The sequence below is a fragment of the Pseudoliparis swirei genome, chromosome 24 (genome assembly GCF_029220125.1).
Source record: "Pseudoliparis swirei isolate HS2019 ecotype Mariana Trench chromosome 24, NWPU_hadal_v1, whole genome shotgun sequence".
Lineage (NCBI taxonomy): Eukaryota > Metazoa > Chordata > Actinopteri > Perciformes > Liparidae > Pseudoliparis > Pseudoliparis swirei.
The window spans coordinates 17,251,327-17,269,806 of NC_079411.1; the positions used below are offsets into that span (position 1 = coordinate 17,251,327).

General features: G+C 43.6%; 1 protein-coding gene across 6 annotated transcripts; it reads left to right on the forward strand.

Moving 5' to 3' along the window:
• Nucleotides 1-1,522: 1,522 nt before the first annotated feature.
• Nucleotides 1,523-18,323, forward strand: clockb (clock circadian regulator b). 6 transcript variants are annotated; one of them, XM_056409106.1, is made up of 24 exons: nt 1,523-1,613; nt 3,646-3,724; nt 4,118-4,278; nt 4,606-4,694; nt 5,637-5,696; nt 6,013-6,161; nt 6,707-6,798; nt 7,489-7,578; nt 7,712-7,832; nt 8,404-8,517; nt 8,617-8,735; nt 8,846-8,928; nt 9,090-9,196; nt 9,291-9,438; nt 9,600-9,675; nt 10,331-10,475; nt 10,621-10,718; nt 10,840-10,956; nt 11,231-11,389; nt 12,309-12,518; nt 13,224-13,417; nt 13,538-13,667; nt 14,664-14,798; nt 15,035-18,323. In XM_056409106.1, the coding sequence occupies exons 4-24, from the start codon at nt 4,678-4,680 to the stop codon at nt 15,293-15,295; spliced, it is 2,625 nt and encodes an 874-aa protein (XP_056265081.1). In that variant the 5' UTR covers nt 1,523-1,613; nt 3,646-3,724; nt 4,118-4,278; nt 4,606-4,677; the 3' UTR covers nt 15,296-18,323. The 6 variants fall into 6 exon arrangements, with proteins under 6 accessions (XP_056265081.1, XP_056265080.1, XP_056265082.1 ...); XM_056409105.1 differs by lacking the exon at nt 1,523-1,613 and adding an exon at nt 1,648-2,341; XM_056409107.1 differs by lacking the exon at nt 1,523-1,613 and adding an exon at nt 1,648-2,040.
• The last annotated feature ends 157 nt before the right edge of the window (nt 18,324-18,480 follow it).

Sequence of the window (18,480 nt, forward strand, 5' to 3'; positions counted from 1 at the left end):
TCCCCCTTTATATTCTCAAACTCCGGACAAAATGCTTTTAGTATTATCCCCACAACTACCTCCCGTGTCTGGGCGAAGACACGTTGAGATTGCACACGAACACATGTGATGCATTCCTGGATTTACACACACACACACACACTTACTTTGATGGATACTTTTCCAACAGTTGTTTGTTGGAGCTGATAATGACCTCATAGCATTTCTTGTGCGGCATTGGGAGGATGAAATAGCCCAAATCCCATTGTAGTAGAACTTTCACAGGCAATATCCAGGTCAAATATATATTATTTTTTGGCAACAATTCAGCTATGGTTTTGTTTTGTTTTTAAATTCATTAATTTTTATATTTAGATTCTATTGTTATGCACCTTTTTCCGAGTCAAATTCCTTGTATGATCAAAATGGCCATAAACAATTCTGATTCTATAATCAGAATTTTAGAATACACAGCATGCTTATGATCGGTATCTTTTCAACCTTGAAGGTTCTTTTATGAGTATGTATTGCTTGTAAATTATTTTAAACTTGTATATGAACAGCGGTGTAATCCTGACGGCCGGGAAAGCTTTACTATCCCATGCAGTGAGACATATAGTATCTTGTTTATTTTCTGTCATGAATGCTATTCTCTCGTCCACAAACACAGCTATCACTGCAACATTTGTAGCCCACGTGACCACACTCACGTCATCTCTTTTCTCGACATGCTACCTCGATTATGAATGTTGTATTCACCCAGAAACAGGTCGTAAACACCATTATGAGCCAGTTGCTTTTATGTGCAATTTTATTTCATCCCAGTTAACATGTGACAAAAATGCCAGGGTCTTTTGTGAAATGAACCTCCAATCCCACATATGTCATTAAAAAAAATACTAAACGGTTTCTATGGTCAAAATGCCTAATAATAAGAATTTAGGGGGAACCTCGACAAAAAGTATGTAGATTAGAACGTCACGGCCTGGAGAGCTTTTGATTGGATGTCGATAAAAAGGGGAAACCCCTCGCCATCAGGCAGGGCCATCCCCTACCCTGCGCTGCACCCTCCTGGCGGCCGTCCAATGTCCCATGCACCGTCATTCACTCTCACCCAAACCGTGTGTGTGTGCGTATGTGTGTGAATGTGCGTGTGTGTGCGCAGCGATGTTTGCCTGAAAATAATATGCCGGTGTTAATAATGCACATTAAGGTAATTGGGGAAAAACCCTCAAACTGGGATACATTTTTAAATCTAAATATGATGTCAGGATTAATTATATATATATATATATTTTATTATTCCTGATATATATATCCGGTGTAGTGTCCGCCATTCTCGCTTCAAGTGCATTCATATGCAGGTCGCTACCGTGTCCGTTTATTCTCTTCGTATCAAAAGCAGGTCCTCGGTCGCTGGGAAAAGCCACAAAAACTCAGCGATCCCCTCGGCTCTGCTCTACTGTACTTGCAAAATAGTGCGCCCTACTGTCGCTATTGCGCATGACTGTACTTCGTAATATGAAGTAGGCCTCCTGTTTTTCTCTCCTGCCCGGAGTCCTCCTGGCCCCCACCGACTCGATGCAACGTTCAAGTAAGCAAAACACGGAGGCTGCCGTCGAGTACGCGAGCAGGTAAGGGCTTCTTATTGCACGCTCAGAGCCGGCGGTGGTCGCCGATTGAGAGACGGCGCGGCCGTCGCGGTGTTTTGAGCGTGCGGAGGCAGTCTGACTGCAGAGGAGGCTCCGGGACCGTTTCCGCACGCTCGAGGGAGAGCAAGGCCCAGTGACCCACATTCAGAGCAGGCTGTGTCTATGTGTAAGAGTGGGCGAGCGTGCGCGCGTATCCCTGCCAGTGTGTGCGCCCGGGGACCGCGTGTGCGCGCGCGCGTTCGTGCTCGCCCGTGTTTGTGTACATACATCTGCCGCGAAAATGTTTCCACCATCGCTGGTTTTAGACATTTCCCCGCGGCCGACATTTGTATTTGTGTCGGTTTCTCCGAGCACCTTTCCCCGCGCGGAGTCTCAGCCTCCGGTCTCTCGTGGCGCGTGAGCGCCGACGGTAACATTTTTCAGAGATTATTTCGTCCTCAATGTCAGTTGTTGCGTGACAGCTCGGGGGCCAGCGTTGCCATTTATAGAGGCTCTGACATTCCTCTCGTGTATTACACAGACGTGAAGCGCTCTACCTGTCGTCGTATCTGTGTCATGCGAGCGCCGCGGGAAGGAAACTGGGTCAGTAGGTGCGCGCAATCTCCGGGTTAAATGGACAGTTGTCGGGTAGCAAGCTTCGTTAGCCTGCGAGCTAGCTGCGCGGAATGTTCTCTTTTCGGTTGGGTAACACACACCTGTGGCACCAAAAGGTAAATTGACAACGTTACTGTGCATATCTGGTAGCTTGTTGACGTTTATTTTGTATTTGGTCGAGGGCTATTCGTGGATACCGTGTCGCGATTATCGGTGTTTATTCGTTGACAATGATGTACAGTGGGGCAGACTCGTCCAATGGAGAAGCGCCGTCTAATGAGGCTTCACTTATTGGCCATCAGGAATACACGAGTGTAGGTCAGGAGGTGACACATGGAGCATTTAACATGGTTTAACAAAATGACAATCTTACTATACTCTCCCACTAAAATCAGTGCTATAAATAATAGCAGTAAAGGGAGGTGGTAATGTTATTCACAGATATGTACTGTCATATCTGACAGCAACATCCTCTTATAAGATCACAGCGGTGTTAAGGTGTCCGACTGGCTCTGCTTGTCCAGTTTTAAGGACTTCATTGTCAGATTGTTCATTCAGACGTCCCAAAAATAACTACTTGATTCATTGACAGGATAAAAAAAAGGATAATCTTATATGATATTGGCATCTTAAGTTGTAGACTGTTAGTGGGACATAGCACTTTGATATGCATAGGCACTTTGAAAATGACACTTTGTGCCATCGGAAATTGTGATGGGCATTTTTCACTTATTCTCATTAGTAATTAAAGGGATCCTGCTTCTAAATTGTGTTTTTCTGTGTTTTATTCAATTCAGTTTATTTTGTATCGTCCAGAATTACAAATTTGCCTCAGAGGGCTTTACAATCTGTACACATACGACATCCCAGTTCCGGGACCTCACATAGCATCAGGAAGAATTCCCCAAAACTCCAGAAAAAAAACCTTTCACAGGGAAGAAAACTCCAGGAGAGCAACAGAGGAGGATCCCTCTGCCTGGATGGACAGAAGCAATATGTGTACAGAATGAAGCATGACAGAGTTACAACACATTCAATGAGTATGACCGAAAATATGAACGAGTAGTATATCACTGTAAACAGAATATCTTTGGCGTTGATCTTATTTCGAGGTTTGGGAAATTGTCACAACTTGTTTGTAAAACTCTTTTGTGATAAAATGACTAAACAATAATTGTCTGATAAACTGATATTGAAAATAATGATCAGTTGTGAGCCCTAATTTTAGGGTAGTATGACTATCTTTAAGAGGCTTTTGCAGGACTGCAGGTCGGATACACCTTGCCAGGTGGCTTATTTCCTGTTTTGCAGCGACAACCATTTTCTTTACTTGTTGGACTGTAGAGTTTGCATGCATGGTAAACAACCCCCCCCCCCCCCCCCCATGTTTGTGAATGAATGCGGGATATTTGTGTTGCAGGAGAGGTGTGGCTCACACATGAAGATTTGTCAGTGCCTGGAAAGGTAGCATCTAAAACAGTAAAGAAACATTCCAGAAAGTAAGTTGAAAATAACTGTACTGCCACATTTTTCATAACTGGGTTACTGTGCTTCAAAGGAGTTTCTGAAGCATTAATGTAAGCATAATAATTGGCTCAAACCAGGGTTTTTCTCGCTGCACTGGTGTAGGTTATTTGCACTTAAAATACTTTGTGCTGCAATAACTGGAATGATAAGACCTCCCAACGGTCTTAATTCATAAAACCTGCTTATTGGTATTTCATTTTGTTAGTTTGTAAGTGATTTGTTCAGAAAGTTAGACAGTATCAACTATAATTTTTCCACAGGTTCCAATTTTAACACAAGCTCAACATCACACTGAAGGGGGTTAAAAAACATGCCCTCAAATTGACCTCCTGACCCCTAGTTTTCTGTTCTGATTTCTCCTGCAGGTTCAGTTGATCGCCATGTTGTTCCCGTGGTCTGTTGCCCTCTCGTGACCCCCAATGACCTCAGCGGCCGTTTGGACTTTTAGAGTCAACTTTGACCCCAAACCCTTTCTACGACCCCTGAGAAAAGACTTAAACTAACCACGTGCATAAGCTGCATTGGGGTGAGAAGTCCTTTCACAATTCAATTTGGTCGTGCATTTTTTCATGTTGCACATGTTGCATCAAAGACGACAAATATGGCCTGTTGTATATTAAAGTATAAAAGAACTGGCCATAGTAAGCCAAGTGCTGTGTGTTGGAGAAAGACATAAAAAACATTCAAGTTGCCTGTTTTTTGTAAGGACTTTTATCAAGTTTATATAACTATTTAAGCTTGGCAGTACGCTTTGTGTCAAAACAGTCGATTGTATTTTCAGTCCACCAAATTGCAATATTTCAAACCATAACTGCCACCAAAGCAAACTCAATGCTGTTTTTTGTGTCTCTAGTTGGTCTTCCAAATGCCTACCTCACGCCTAAAGAGCAAATCACTGCAGCCACAGCCCTGATCAGCAGCCACCATGACATCAAGCATAGGGTATACTGCAACACGCACGCATGCACACGCACACACACGCACACACGCAATGTGTCATTATTGAGTATAAGCAATTTAAGTACAACATTTGTTCAGATATTTACAGCTTTTTAAGAATATGTTAATGTTAATCAACGAAACGCCTCTAATTTGTGATGATAATATTAATGATAATAATTCTTGATGAACAATTGGGCGTGGCTCACGCCCGGCCAATTGGCCCCTTCCCCCTTTACTTCTGGTGACCCTTGCTCGGACCCATCTTCAAACTCAGCCTTCATTTTGATCTCAACAATAACACGTAAACAATTGTGTAGCTACGTGCATCTTCCACGGTTGTGACGCTATCACAGACCGACAGAAATAAAAACACCTGGCAAGTACTCACTTCCGTTTCTGCGGTAGTTTCCCCTGCAGAATAAGTCTCCAGGACACGTTCTGCCCTAATGACACACATGTACTCTCGTCAGCTGAAAACAATGCTCGCTGTCATGGCTGTTATCACTATAATTACAGTTACTGTAATATGAATTGGAGTACCACAATAAAACCCTTTAAACTTAACCATAATAAATAACTGCTCTAGATAGATATCAGCCGTCAGTAAAAATGTAAGTATTCATGTAGACCCACATTGATTGATCCACACGCCCTGTTTCACAAATGTACTTGCAATCTTCTTGGCGAGCGCAACTCATTCCTCTGTCTCTCTTTCTCTCTCCCCCCCTCTTCGTCTCTTTTTTTGTGTGTGTGTGTGTGTGTGACCCAAAAATAGACCTGCTCCTGGCATGTAGGATTCCTCTCATTAACTGGTATCCGTCATTCGCTATTATTAATGATACAGATCTGCTTTCAAGCTGCCAACAAACATGCACACACAGGAAAGGAAAAAAAAAAGTGGGTCAGGATAATCTGCAAATATGTTTTTTTCTCCTCCCGTAGGGATGATTGTAGCATCTTTGATGGGTTGATGGAAGAAGATGAGAAGGACAAAGCAAAACGGTAAGCGAGATATGATGATAAAACATCATATGTGAAGAATTGTTTCTTGACCGGACCGACACTTAACCAGCATTCAAAACATATTTAAAGCATGTCCCAACCGACGTCATGGCGTGTCCTACACAGCAGCTACACACCGCCGTTCATTTTAACATTATAGTCACACACCGTAATCGTTGTGCTTTTGTTATTTTTCCGTATGTCAAAATTACGAATCTGAAAAACACGTAAAATAAAAGAAACCCAAAAGTCTCTTGGAAATGTTTGTCCGCACGGAACGTTGACTGCATTACGAATAATCGGATTTGGATTTCAGCGTGTCCCGAAACAAGTCTGAGAAGAAACGGAGAGACCAGTTCAATGTCCTCATCAAGGAACTCGGCACGATGTTGCCGGGCAATACCAGGAAGATGGACAAGTCCACCATCCTGCAGAAAAGCATCGACTTCCTGTGTAAACACAAAGGTCAGGGCACCTCACAGGGTGGACACGTCTTGCTCTATTTAGTTTTTCTTGTGTACACTGTCCGCCCATGCTTGTCCACTCTCATTACGAGAGCTTGTTACCCTTTTTATGAGGCATGGGTGCTATACCTGTAAAGTGTAATTGACTCTGTAGTTCTTAACTTTTTAACTGTGTGGTGACTTAATGTGTTATGAATCATAATTATGTCCCACTTCAAGGATTATCTGCTTTACACTCTCTACTCAGTTTCCCTTCATCATCATTAATGCTGTGAAATAATTAATTACTAGGCATGTGTAACTCTTTCTTTGTCATCCGAGCTCTTATCATTGCCGTGCATGATAATTAACTTGGCTGCCTCTTCACCGTTGCACTCTGTTATCTCTTGCTCTAAGTGCCTTGTTTTTTTGTTTTTTTACAATGCGGTTTCTTTTTGTGTTGTCTCTCTTATGTCCTGTTGTGGTTTCCCCACTCATTTCTTCTTGAAAAGCAGGATTTTAATTTTTTTATTAAAATTTCCATTTGCTTTCCATTTCCTCCACCAGAGATTGCAGCCCAGTCGGAGTCGAGTGAGATCAGGCAGGACTGGAAGCCTCCATTTCTCAGCAATGAGGAGTTCACCCAGCTCATGCTGGAGGTCAGACATCTCACATGTTGTATTCCTGTCTGTTAGGTGTCATCCCCACGGCTATTTTACTCTCGCATTAGGTTTTTGTCAGGCGTTCTGAAAAGTGAAGCTAATGCAGACGTGCCTAAAACTTGCTTTCGCTCTAACGGCCAGCAGAGGGCGACTCCACTGGTCTCAAAATGAAGTCAGATTGTATTGAAGTCTATGAGAAAACAACTCTACTTCTCAACTTTATTCCCTCAGTAAACATTGTAAACATGAGTTTTTGGTCTCAATTTCTAGTTTTAAGTCTTCTTCAATACAAGCATGATAGTCATTTAGTAAATGATGGTCCATTTAGCCCTGCCCTAAGGCATACTCTGCTTTCGGTCAGGGCTACCTTGTGATTGACAGGTCCCTGCCAGAAAGTTGATTGTAAATGTTTTGGTCGCCTAAAGAAGTGTGTTCAGTGTTCCATTGTACTTCGCTCCACTCTTTCGTGTCACCTGTGGTTGCAAACAATATGGCTATGGCCAGAATACCAAACTGGAGGCTTCAAAATGTCCATCTACAAACCAACGGGTCACGCACAGGGTTTTATTTCTACGTAAAAATGCGGCGGTGTCATTTTAACAGATATTGCGCTTGTTTATTTTGCTGATATTCAACAATAGACAAATCGATGACAGCCTTTTACTTTATCCTGTCTTGCATTATCAGGCTCTGGATGGGTTCTTTTTAGCAATAATGACCGATGGGAACATCCTCTACGTCTCCGAGAGTGTCACCTCACTACTTGAACACTTACCGGTGAGTAACACTGGGTCTTTCTTTCACCTGCTGTGTATTCGTCATCCACTGTGTTGGAGAACAAGCTTTAGGTGGACCTATGGTGGTATTATTCTTCACTTGTTTGTTCTCATGCATGTGTTGTGTTCCTCAGACGGACCTGGTGGACCAGAACCTGTTGAACTTCCTGCCACTTGGGGAACACTCTGATGTGTACAAGGCTCTGTCCACGCATCCCACCGACCACGAGAACCTTAGCTCCGACTACCTGAAGAGTCAGTAACGCCCCCAAATTATATTACACAATGCTTGCTGCTGGTTTTACAACATCACCCAGGGATACTGTACTGTTTTTGTGTTTGATGGTTAAGTAGACAATATCATTCAGTTGAACTATTGCTTCCAGTTGTCACTATGCACAGCTTGCAGCTGTTACCTGATTTTTAAAGTCTTAAAGGTGTGTATGAGTCTTAACGGCCAAAGAAAACAATGCAGGAACCAAAACAATACAATAAATCTTTGAATGAAATAAACAACTAAAGATAAAGTGAGATTATCACAACTAATACATCCTGTCCTGTTAGTCTTGTTTGTAAGGAAAACAAATCATCAGATTTAAGTAGCTAAACCAAGAGCCACAGGTGATTTTTCTTAGTTAACAACCCTAAAGTCAGAAAATATTAATATCCGATTTTTGCAGTTTTTTCTTGATATCCTTTCAGCAACATCAAACATTTAAAACACATTTTGAACAATCTGTTTACTGGAGAATTTTAGTTTGTCTCTTTTTTTCCATCACTTTGTCCTCGGACCTAACTGTATTATTGTGACTTATTTATTTTCCAGCTAAGAACCACATGGAGTTCTGCTGCCATATCCTGCGAGGGACCATCGACCCCAAAGAACCACCGGTCTACGAATATGTCAAGTTCATTGGCAACTTCAAGTCACTCAACAACGGTACGTCACTTAAATAGCATTCAACACAGAACCATTTGCTTTTTGCCACTTTGACTGAACAACTGAACAACCACTTCAACGGCAAAATCTGCTCTGCAGTTCCCAACGCGGGGAGGAATGGTCTAGCAGGGATTTTACAGCGGTCACTGCAACCGGCGTTCGACGACCAGGTGTGCTTCGTAGCCACTGTTCGACTGACCAAACCTCAGTTCATCAAGGTAGAGACACCCACACACACAATATAATTCACACTGGGCCTTTAATTAATAATTTGATCTGACACAACTTCTTTCTTTCTTTCCTTCTTTTTTTGTTTTTTTATTTACAGGAGATGTGTACAGTGGAAGAGCCCAATGAGGAATTCACCTCTCGGCACAGTCTAGAGTGGAAGTTCCTCTTCTTAGACCACAGGTAAACACACAAGCACAAGCACTACCCACACATCAAGTCCGTCCTCTTTGCATACACTTTCCTGAAAGCTAAGAGCGCCCAGTTGGTCACGGTCACGCTGCCCTCTGAGCCGACCTTCTGTTTTTCCGATTTTGCCAAGGGATGCCATTTCTCTTTTTCAGAGCTCCACCAATCATAGGCTACCTGCCTTTCGAGGTTCTGGGAACATCTGGGTACGATTATTACCACGTGGACGACCTGGAGACGCTAGCCAAGTGTCACGAACACCGTGAGGGCTCATATTTGCACACTTTCACGGTGTGTCGTAAAACGGCTTTGTCTGCTCGTCGCTTCTAACCACTCTGCCTTACTTCCACGTGCAGTGATGCAGTACGGTAAAGGGAAGTCCTGTTACTATCGTTTCCTGACTAAAGGTCAACAGTGGATCTGGCTTCAGACGCACTACTACATCACCTATCACCAGTGGAACTCTCGACCCGAGTTTATTGTCTGTACGCACACAGTAGTGAGGTACTGCAGCTTCCCTGTCCCCTTTATACTGATAGAAACAGAGATTTTAATCATTGGACATCTCCAAACCATTAATAAGAGACTGTAATAATAAACAGCTCCTCATATTCACATCTCTCAAGCACCTTCTTTTTTCTTTTTCTTTTTTGTCTACAACGCAGCTACGCAGAGGTGAGGGCGGAACAGCGCAGAGAGCTGGGCATCGAGGAGTCTAACCCTGAAGTCACTGTGAATAAGGTGAGAAATCACATTTTTAAACACACCAAACATATCTGCCTTCACCAGTGCACGGGTCCAATAATTCAAGGTATCTCAATATATATCGAGTATGGAAGAGAAATTGTGCAAAACACAAACACGTCGGGGTTGAATTTGTAGATTTGCTTGGTCTCTGGTGTTGTCGCTCGCACGCAAGAGGCATCACAGTCGCGGAGCTTCCTCTGGTCCTGAGCCGAGAGAGACGAAGAGACTGGCTGGTGCTCGACCGCAAATGAAGAGAGGGAGCGGCGTTGGCCAGAACAAAAGCAAGCGCAAATAAACACACCCACACCTCCGCAACAACACGGCATGAAGGTCCTGCTTTGCTGGAATTTGAATGAATGCAGCCGATGAAGCATTCACGCTCCATCCCGCCCGCTGTGGCCTCTCTGCTTTGCGTGCATGTGTGCATGTGTGTGTGCATGTGTGTGGTTGTGCATGTGTGCGTGTTTGTGTTTGTGTGCCGGTCGAACGAGCACACCGAAAGCAGTGGAGAGAGACTAAGAGTAAAGGGACCACTGAAGTACATAAACACACATGCAACAACCTTTTTTTAAAGGACGATTTGACATATTCTACCTTTTTTAAAAGACCGTCTATCAAGTGCATCTCTCTTCTGCTCATCTGCTTTTAGATTCAGGACTCTGGCTCGGAGTCACAGCTCAACACGTCCAGCCTCAAGGAGGCCCTGGAGCGATTTGACCGCAGCCGAACAGCCTCAACCTCCTCACAGAGTTCCCACAAGTCCTCATCGCATGTCTCTGACAACACGTGCACTTGTAAGGATACACACACACACACACACACTTATATTGCATGCACATATATAGTATTAGTCAGTTCTGGGAAGCCCGCAGTAAGATGATACGGTGTTGTCAGCAGAGTATGACTCTCACTCAGTCAACGATTCTGTCCCTGCGACAGCCTCCAAGCTACACATGGACACGGCCACACCTCCTCCGCAGTCCCTGGCCTCCACCATGGAAGTGACATCCCAGCGTCGCTCATCCATCAGCAGCCAGGTGAGACTTGATTGGCCCAAAACATAACGCATCACACACTTTGTGAAGTTAAGGAAATGTAATAAAACAAATCATTGCACTTCAGTTTCCGTAATTCTCTTAATCCCTTGTTTATTTCCAGTCTATGAGCTCTCAGACCACAGAACAGAGTGTAACTCCAGGTTTGGTCACTCAGCAGCAACAACAACAACCACAACCACAACAACAACCACAGCAGCAGCTACAGACAAACGTACAGGTGAGAACGGTGGCAGTGCTGTGTAGTGAAGCTGAAACGACAACAATCCACTGGCGTCACATTCTCAAATGTCGATTGTTCCCGATAGTATGACTCGTAGGCCAAAATGATGAATCAAAAAATTGAGAAAAATATATTCAGACAGTAAAAGAAGGGCAAGAATCTGCCGATGAGATATGTGTCATAATACAGGCGTTACAATCCAATATCTAGTTGTGTTTCGTAAAGGGCCTTAGTGACACGAGCGGCCTGTTGTTTTTCCCCCCACACACAGCCGGTGATGGAGTTCTCGGCGCAGGTGAATGCCATGCAGCATCTGAAGGATCAGCTGGAACAGAGGACAAGACTGATCCAAGCCAACATCCAGCGGCAGCAGGACGAGCTGCGGCACATCCAAGACCAGCTGCAGCGAGTCCAGGGCCAGGGCATACAGGTACGGAATCCTGAAACGTGAAATAGGGCTGTGCGGCTAATCGAATTTCCATAATAACTCGTGCCATAAAAGACACACAGACCCCCGTCTCGTTTATCGCGCTTTGCGCGTGTGACCTCTGTTGACGCATCATCGGCGTTCATATCTCGACAACCATTTGGGCTTTTCTGATTACAAGAGCACAAGTTTGTAATTGTGTTCAACTAAATTATCTCTCTCAGTTTGTGATGTTTCCAAAGCCAGTAATCTTGTTCAATAGTCACGATCTTGATACTGACCAAAACAACAGTGAGTATGAGTTTTGTAATAACGTAGCAGCCTTTTCGTGAAAGCAGTCGTTGCATATAGATTGAGTTTGCTCATCGGTCTTATTTTGCTGTGCTGTAACCTTTTGCTGCTAAAGAAAACGTATTGTGTTCAAACATTAAACCAGAGAGCGACTTCAGTGAACTGAAAAGGGCTCGTTTAACTCGCGGAACAATTGCACACTCACCTTTTTCAAAAGAAACTTCAGTTGCATTCAGGTTTCTCCCTATGATGTCTCTTCCAAATTTAGACATTTGGTTATTTGAACAAAAGTATCACGCAACCTCTCCTCCTTTTTTAAAGATCAGTAGATGAGCGGTGCGCTTTGTCTTTTCCTGTTGCTTTACACCTGGCAGTGGCTGACCTAGATCAGAGCATGCATGATGTATTATTTATGTTCTATTCAAAGGACACCGTAATTTCACCTGCGTGTGTACCCTGTAAACTTAGTTTACTCGCATTTAATTATTCTATTCCGTTTTAATAATCTCGCATAGATTAAGCAAATAAATGTACAGAAACGAGTGCATGCAGTGCAAACCTAGACACACACACACACATACACACACACACACCACTGTAGCCTGACTTGGTGGCGTTTCCATCCCGACAGATGTTGCTGCAGCAGCAGAGCGGAGCAATGAACGTGCAGCTCCCCCCGGTGGGCTCGGTCCAACAAACGACTGCTCTGACCAGTCAGGTCCAGCAAACGACAATTAACCCCGTCCATTCAGGAAATCAGCAGCTCACAATCCAGCAGCAGGCTCTGCCCCCCCAGCAAAACCTTCAGCAGCAGCAGCAGCAGACCAATGCCATCACACAGGTAGGACACAAATATCAAACAGAAATAAAGTTTGTTTTTCGAGCTCAGATAAAACTCGCAGTATCTGCAACCTTTAAAGGTACAGGTCAAACATTAATCATGTACTGAACATTTGAGGTCCTGTGAGAACACTAAGCTTGTGTGAACCTTTGTCACTATTGATCGGTCGTGTCGAGAATTCCGATAAGGGACACAAACGCAACGCTGTTCAGTGTTTACGTCTCATGCCGAAAACAGGAAGAGCACCAGGGCATGCTGTTAGACTTCACAGGAAGCTCAGTGACGGTAGAGTCCTGTAAAACACTCGGTACTCTTTGCCTTGGTTCAAACACTCTCTATATTCTGCACTTGAGTCATGTTGATCCAAGTTATCTTGTCACGTTAGCTTGGACAAGGCAACAAAAGCAGCACGTTTCCCTTCATGTTTGTCCGTAATGTATCACAAGCACCTTTAATGTAAGCTGAATGAACACACTGTGCAGAGTATTCAATAGCATAGTTTATTTTCTGTTTTTCTTTACATTTAGGGCTTAATGAACCTGTTCATTTATTTTCATTATGTTCAAATTTGACATACCTAAAGTAATGAAATAAAAAGAAATACATCAAATGAACCAAAAAAAAAGACCCATCGTCTGTTTACTCTGTTTTTTAAAGGATTTCATATCATGTCCCTCCCTCCTTCCCCACATTACCACTCTTCAGCTCCAGCGTCCACCCCAGCAACCCCCCCAGACCCAGCCCCAGACCCAGGGTTCGGTATCTGCTCCGCTGTACAACACCATGATGATCTCCCAGCCAGGGCAGCCCAACATGCTGCAGATCAGCGCCGGCCTTCCGCCGACCAACCCGCAGCCAGGCACCACTGTGGCCACCTTCACGCAGGATCGACAGATCCGGTATGTACAACGAGTTGCACAGTATTTTAGTTCCTGTTTGTATAGATTTTTATTTTTATTTTGTAATTCACTTTCTCTTACTCTTTCTTGCCCCCTTTTTCTCCATGTCGCCCCCTCCAGGTTCCCAGCAGGGCAGCAGCTGGTGACCAAGCTCGTGACCGCTCCAATGGCGTGCGGAGCGGTTATGGTGCCCACCTCCATGTTCATGGGACAGGTGGTCACCGCGTACAACCCCTTCGGTGGGCAACAGGTACGGACAAAGCTGCATGAGTCACGTCCAATGAAACTGCATCTGATCCCAGAAAAACGACTCTGCAAAGAGTCCGTCCAACTGTGAGGTGTGCAACCACCCAGCCGTTTGGAGCTGTGTGAGTTACTGTGTGAAACTAAACCAATTAACACCATGGAGGTGGTGGAGAAACATTGGTCGGCAAATCTCACATTCATGAATGAATTTATGGAAAAACTTTGTGTTATTGATGCTGATATTTGGCAATGAAAATAAGGTCCTGTCTTCACAAAGAAGACAGCAATATACATGTGTTTACAGTCTAAGTCTAAAAGCAGATCACAAAGAGATTCAAATAAATCCAAACAGGCTTGATGGATTCTTCAAAATGAAGCTGTTGTTTACCATTCGTCATCCCCTCGAAGGCCTATAGATGACTCGGCAGTATCAAAGACTTGTAGGTTATTTGTCAGTAAGTCCAAATGCATCTTAAAAAGTTAGATCTGTAGAGAATCCATTGAGAGAACTCATGAGTAGAGGTGATGCTATTCAAACATAATACAGTTGCAATCAAAATTATTCAACCCCCCCATTGCACATTAGGTTTATTGGCAAAATATACAATTTCTCAGCTGTTTGCAAAAAACAAATTACACAAGAATTGTTTAAGTAGTTTAATGAAACTAATATTACAAAGGTTGTCTCCAAATTCAACACAAAATGCTACTTTTAATGACTTTAATGAATTTACTGCAGTCTCAAAATTATTCAACCCCTTCATGACAAGCATCTTCAGTACTTCAGAGAAAAGATCATTGCCTTGCACAAACAAGGAAAAGGATACAAACCGATAGCAAAAGCACCGAATGTCCCTAGAGATACAGTTGGAAGCATAGTTTGAAGGAACAGTGGCTACACTACATGGACGTGTAAGCAAATGGCCGACAATATTCAAAAAACAGAATTTCCTATATCATTCACTGACATGACTACATGTTAACTCATGTGTTTCTTCAGCAGGGAGGGCCAACCCAGACTCTGACCCTCCAACCAGCCCAACCGCCCCAAGGTCAGCCCGACGGCCAGAACCAGACGACTGTAGTGGCTCAGGGTGGCCAGCAGGGGCAGCAGCAGCAACAGCAATTCCTACAGGTAACATGTAATTGATTTAGACCTACACCATGACAAAATATCATGTTTTATTTGGGTACGGTGTTATCTTTATCCTGCGTGAAGTAATAAGTGACATAACATACTGAATTGATTCAAACTTCAAGATGTTCATTGACTTTACTGTCAGAGTGTGTGAGAATAAGAAGATGCTTTTTTTCTTTTTTTACTTAAGAACTGCATAAATGTTTAATGCTCCTGCAATGTATTTCTGTCAGGGAACTCATCTTCTCCATAGCAACCAGTCTACTCAGCTTATTCTGCAGGCAGCTTTCCCACTCCAACAAGGCACATTCACGCAGGCGGCGCAACAACAACAACAACGGCAACAGCAGCCACGGCAACAGCAGCAACAACAACAACAGCAGCAGCAATCCCACCACCAGAGGCACCAGCAGCAACTGAAACCGCAGCCCCAGAAACAGCAGAAAGCCCCGTCATCGCACAGGACTGACAGCGTCAGCAGCCAACCGCAGTGAGGCTCGGGAGGCGGGCTCACTGGGAGGACAGCGGGGGGTTAAAGGGCTGCTGCTGCATCCTTCTGTTTTGGTTGCGTGGCCGTCACAAACTTCCTTCTCCCCCTCCCATCCCTACACAACCGTTGCCCTCCCTACCTCCATCTGGAAGAAAGGAATCATAGGAAAGAGGAAAGCCTGTGAGTCCACAAGGAACTCGATTGTCACCGTGGCAACAGGATGGATTAAAATCCCCCTTTCCTTTACCAGAGGTGTAGGTGTGGGGAGCTCCGGTCTCTGGAAACCGGAAACAAAAGACTTTTTTAAGGCGTCAACGATGACTGACCTTGTACAGATTTACTGTATGATACAAAACAAAGAAACTTGTAAATATCCAATATAGCCTAACAGGAAACAGAAATGTAGTATTTTATATGATTGCATGGAAAGAATAACTGTGTACGCTTTTATTCGTCGCTTTTGAGAAATGAATTTTTACTTTGTTCAAGTGTTTTCTGGTCAAAGATGAAGCGTCGATGTGCTCTGTCAGTCTTCTCTCTCCTAACCCACCTTCCCTAAAACAACAACAACAACAACCCAATAACGGTTCAGAATAAGGCTTTAATGTTCTGTCAGTTTGGTTGGGCTGGGGTTTTCTTCTTGTGGAAGTTGTGTTTTTGAACACTGTGTCTGAGACAAAAAAGTGCTCTTTTTAACTTTGTAACAAATTATGTTTGGCAAGAAACTAGATCACAGTTTAACTGAATTCTTTGCAGAGTGATCACTGTACGTATAACGGGTTTAGTGATTCCAAGTGCCAATAACATAGTCTAATTATGTTTTTATTTTCTTCTTCTTTTGAGCAGACTATTCAAAGGCGTATATATATATATATATATTTTCCAACAAGATATTACCCCTATTAAAGTTAACGCGTGTGTATATAGCAGGGATTATTTTTTAACAGTCAGAGAGCCCTATAAGTAACAAACATTATATCCTCAACCTCCTGACACTTTAGCACTTGATGTGGTTGTGTTCAGTAAATCACTGTCCAGACCGAGTTGTTTGTAATCCGTGGTGTGAGTGTGAGCGAGCGTGTTTTTCTTTTTTTTTTGGGAATACAATCTTTGTGTGCATGAGGGTGTGTGTGTGTGTGCGCTCTCCCCTTGTGTCTTACAATAATTGACTTAGTAAGGGTTTGAAGTTGCTGGATGGTACTTGTATTCTCAGGAATGTTGGAATGTTTTTATTTGTGCTTCTGCCTCAGTCTGGAACCAGACCAAGAAGGATTAGACAGTGATGCAGCAAAGACCGGAGGGAGAAGTGTGTGAAGGGTGTGGCGTCTCAATCAAATATGACCCAGATCATCTCGAGCCTTCCTGGTGTAAAGCTGGGGGGGAAGGACGAGATAACGATGGAGAAGAAATATAGAAAACAACGAAATTTCTTGCAGCTATTCACCCAGATTGGAATAACGATGACTCCATTGGACCAGCAAACCTGCGCTTCTGCTCACTGTCTCCTGATCTTTTTTATGATTATTAGTGTTTTTAATCCTTCTATCTCTTCCCAGGCCTCAGAAACCCTCATGCTGTTCATTCACTCGTCTTTGGTTAAAAGCAGCGCCGCGTTCCAAAGCCATTTAAAAATGGCATCGATGGAAATGAGCCCGGCCCCTCTACGACAGTCACAAGCCATATCAAACAGAAACGCCTTGGATCGGAGGAAGCGTGATGGTTGGCGGAGGAATGTTTAGAACGTGTTGTTTTTGTCTCAAGAGTGTCGTTAAGCGTGTTGGTCTCCTACTTCTCGAATATCTCTGGGGGGGGGGCGCAGTATTGGTTTCCCCTGGCGACAGCCAATCAGTTCTTGCATTGTAGTATAAAGAAAATCTAATTGTAATATTCAAGAAACTTCCTCTCCGGTGGGGCTCAGTACTCTGCGGGCCCGTGTGTGTGGGACAGCGCAACTTGAATACATGTTTGTTTGTGTGTGAGAGAGAGTGTTTGTATGCATGATTACGGTCACTGTAACCTGTTATATTTTCATATGGAAACAGATGTCAGGTGTGTGACTGGAAACAGAGTGGACGTTCGGCAATGGAGAGCATTGGTCACTAATCGTATAGAAGACAGGCAGTGTCATTGTTTTTTTTACGATGGCAGGCTGCTTGACAAAACACTTATCACGATAACTACGACACATCGGACCACCGGTCTAAAACGGTGACCCCTCTTAAGAGAGGGTTTTTTTTCTTCTTTTTCATTTAGGTTTGCAAATGCGGGGGCCAATGTTCGTCCACGAGTGAGGGCCACGAGACAGAGAGAGGGTCCGACTTGTTTGAACCTGGTCTTCCACGCTTTAAAAGCAAATGTAGACCAGTTGGTGTTTAAGGCGTCACGCTGAAGGCGTATGATGAAATGCTCGTAGTTTGTGTCACTGATACCCAGCCCAAAGAATGTAACGGTGTGTTTAAAGAGACAAATGGATGTTGTAACTGTTGGTTACAGGAGAACCTTTGACAGGCTTTGCGATGAAGGAAACCGAGGGGAGTTAAAAGCAAATCATGTCTCTCACTACAAGGATCCACATACATGACATGCAATCTTATATACGGCTTTGTTTGGTAAAAGAACCTCATTACAGTTTCTGTGGGGGTGGGGGAAAAGAAAAAAAAGTGCTGAAAGTCTAGGTGTAGGATATTTGAAGGGGGACACCATAGACGAGGTAGCGACCCCCCCCCCCCCCTCCCCTCCTCCCCCCCCCCCCTCCACTACACAATCTGGTTCTAAAGAGTCCAAGTTCTGGCATCATATTCCTGTTCACATACACAAAGCGACAGAACACCAGTATTCAGTGTAAACCGGTGCTATGCTTACCTGTACTGTTTGTATGTATATCCCTACTTCTGCCCTTGAACTGTGTTCCTTTTATCTAGCCCAAAGTCAAATGTAGTAATAATCAACATTTTGAAGCTAAACTGTTTGCTATTATTATAACTCTTCTCCCCCTCTTGGTCAATTTGAAAATAAAAACAGTTGCAAATATATATTGTGTGTGTGTGTGGCATTTACGTGCCAGTTTGCATTTACATTTAGAGCAGATGTTTATGGTCCTCAGGATGAACCCTAAAGACTTTCCCTTTCCAGAGCCACCATGAGGTTGATGTCTTTGTTTTTTTATTTTTTGTACAAAAGGTCTTAACA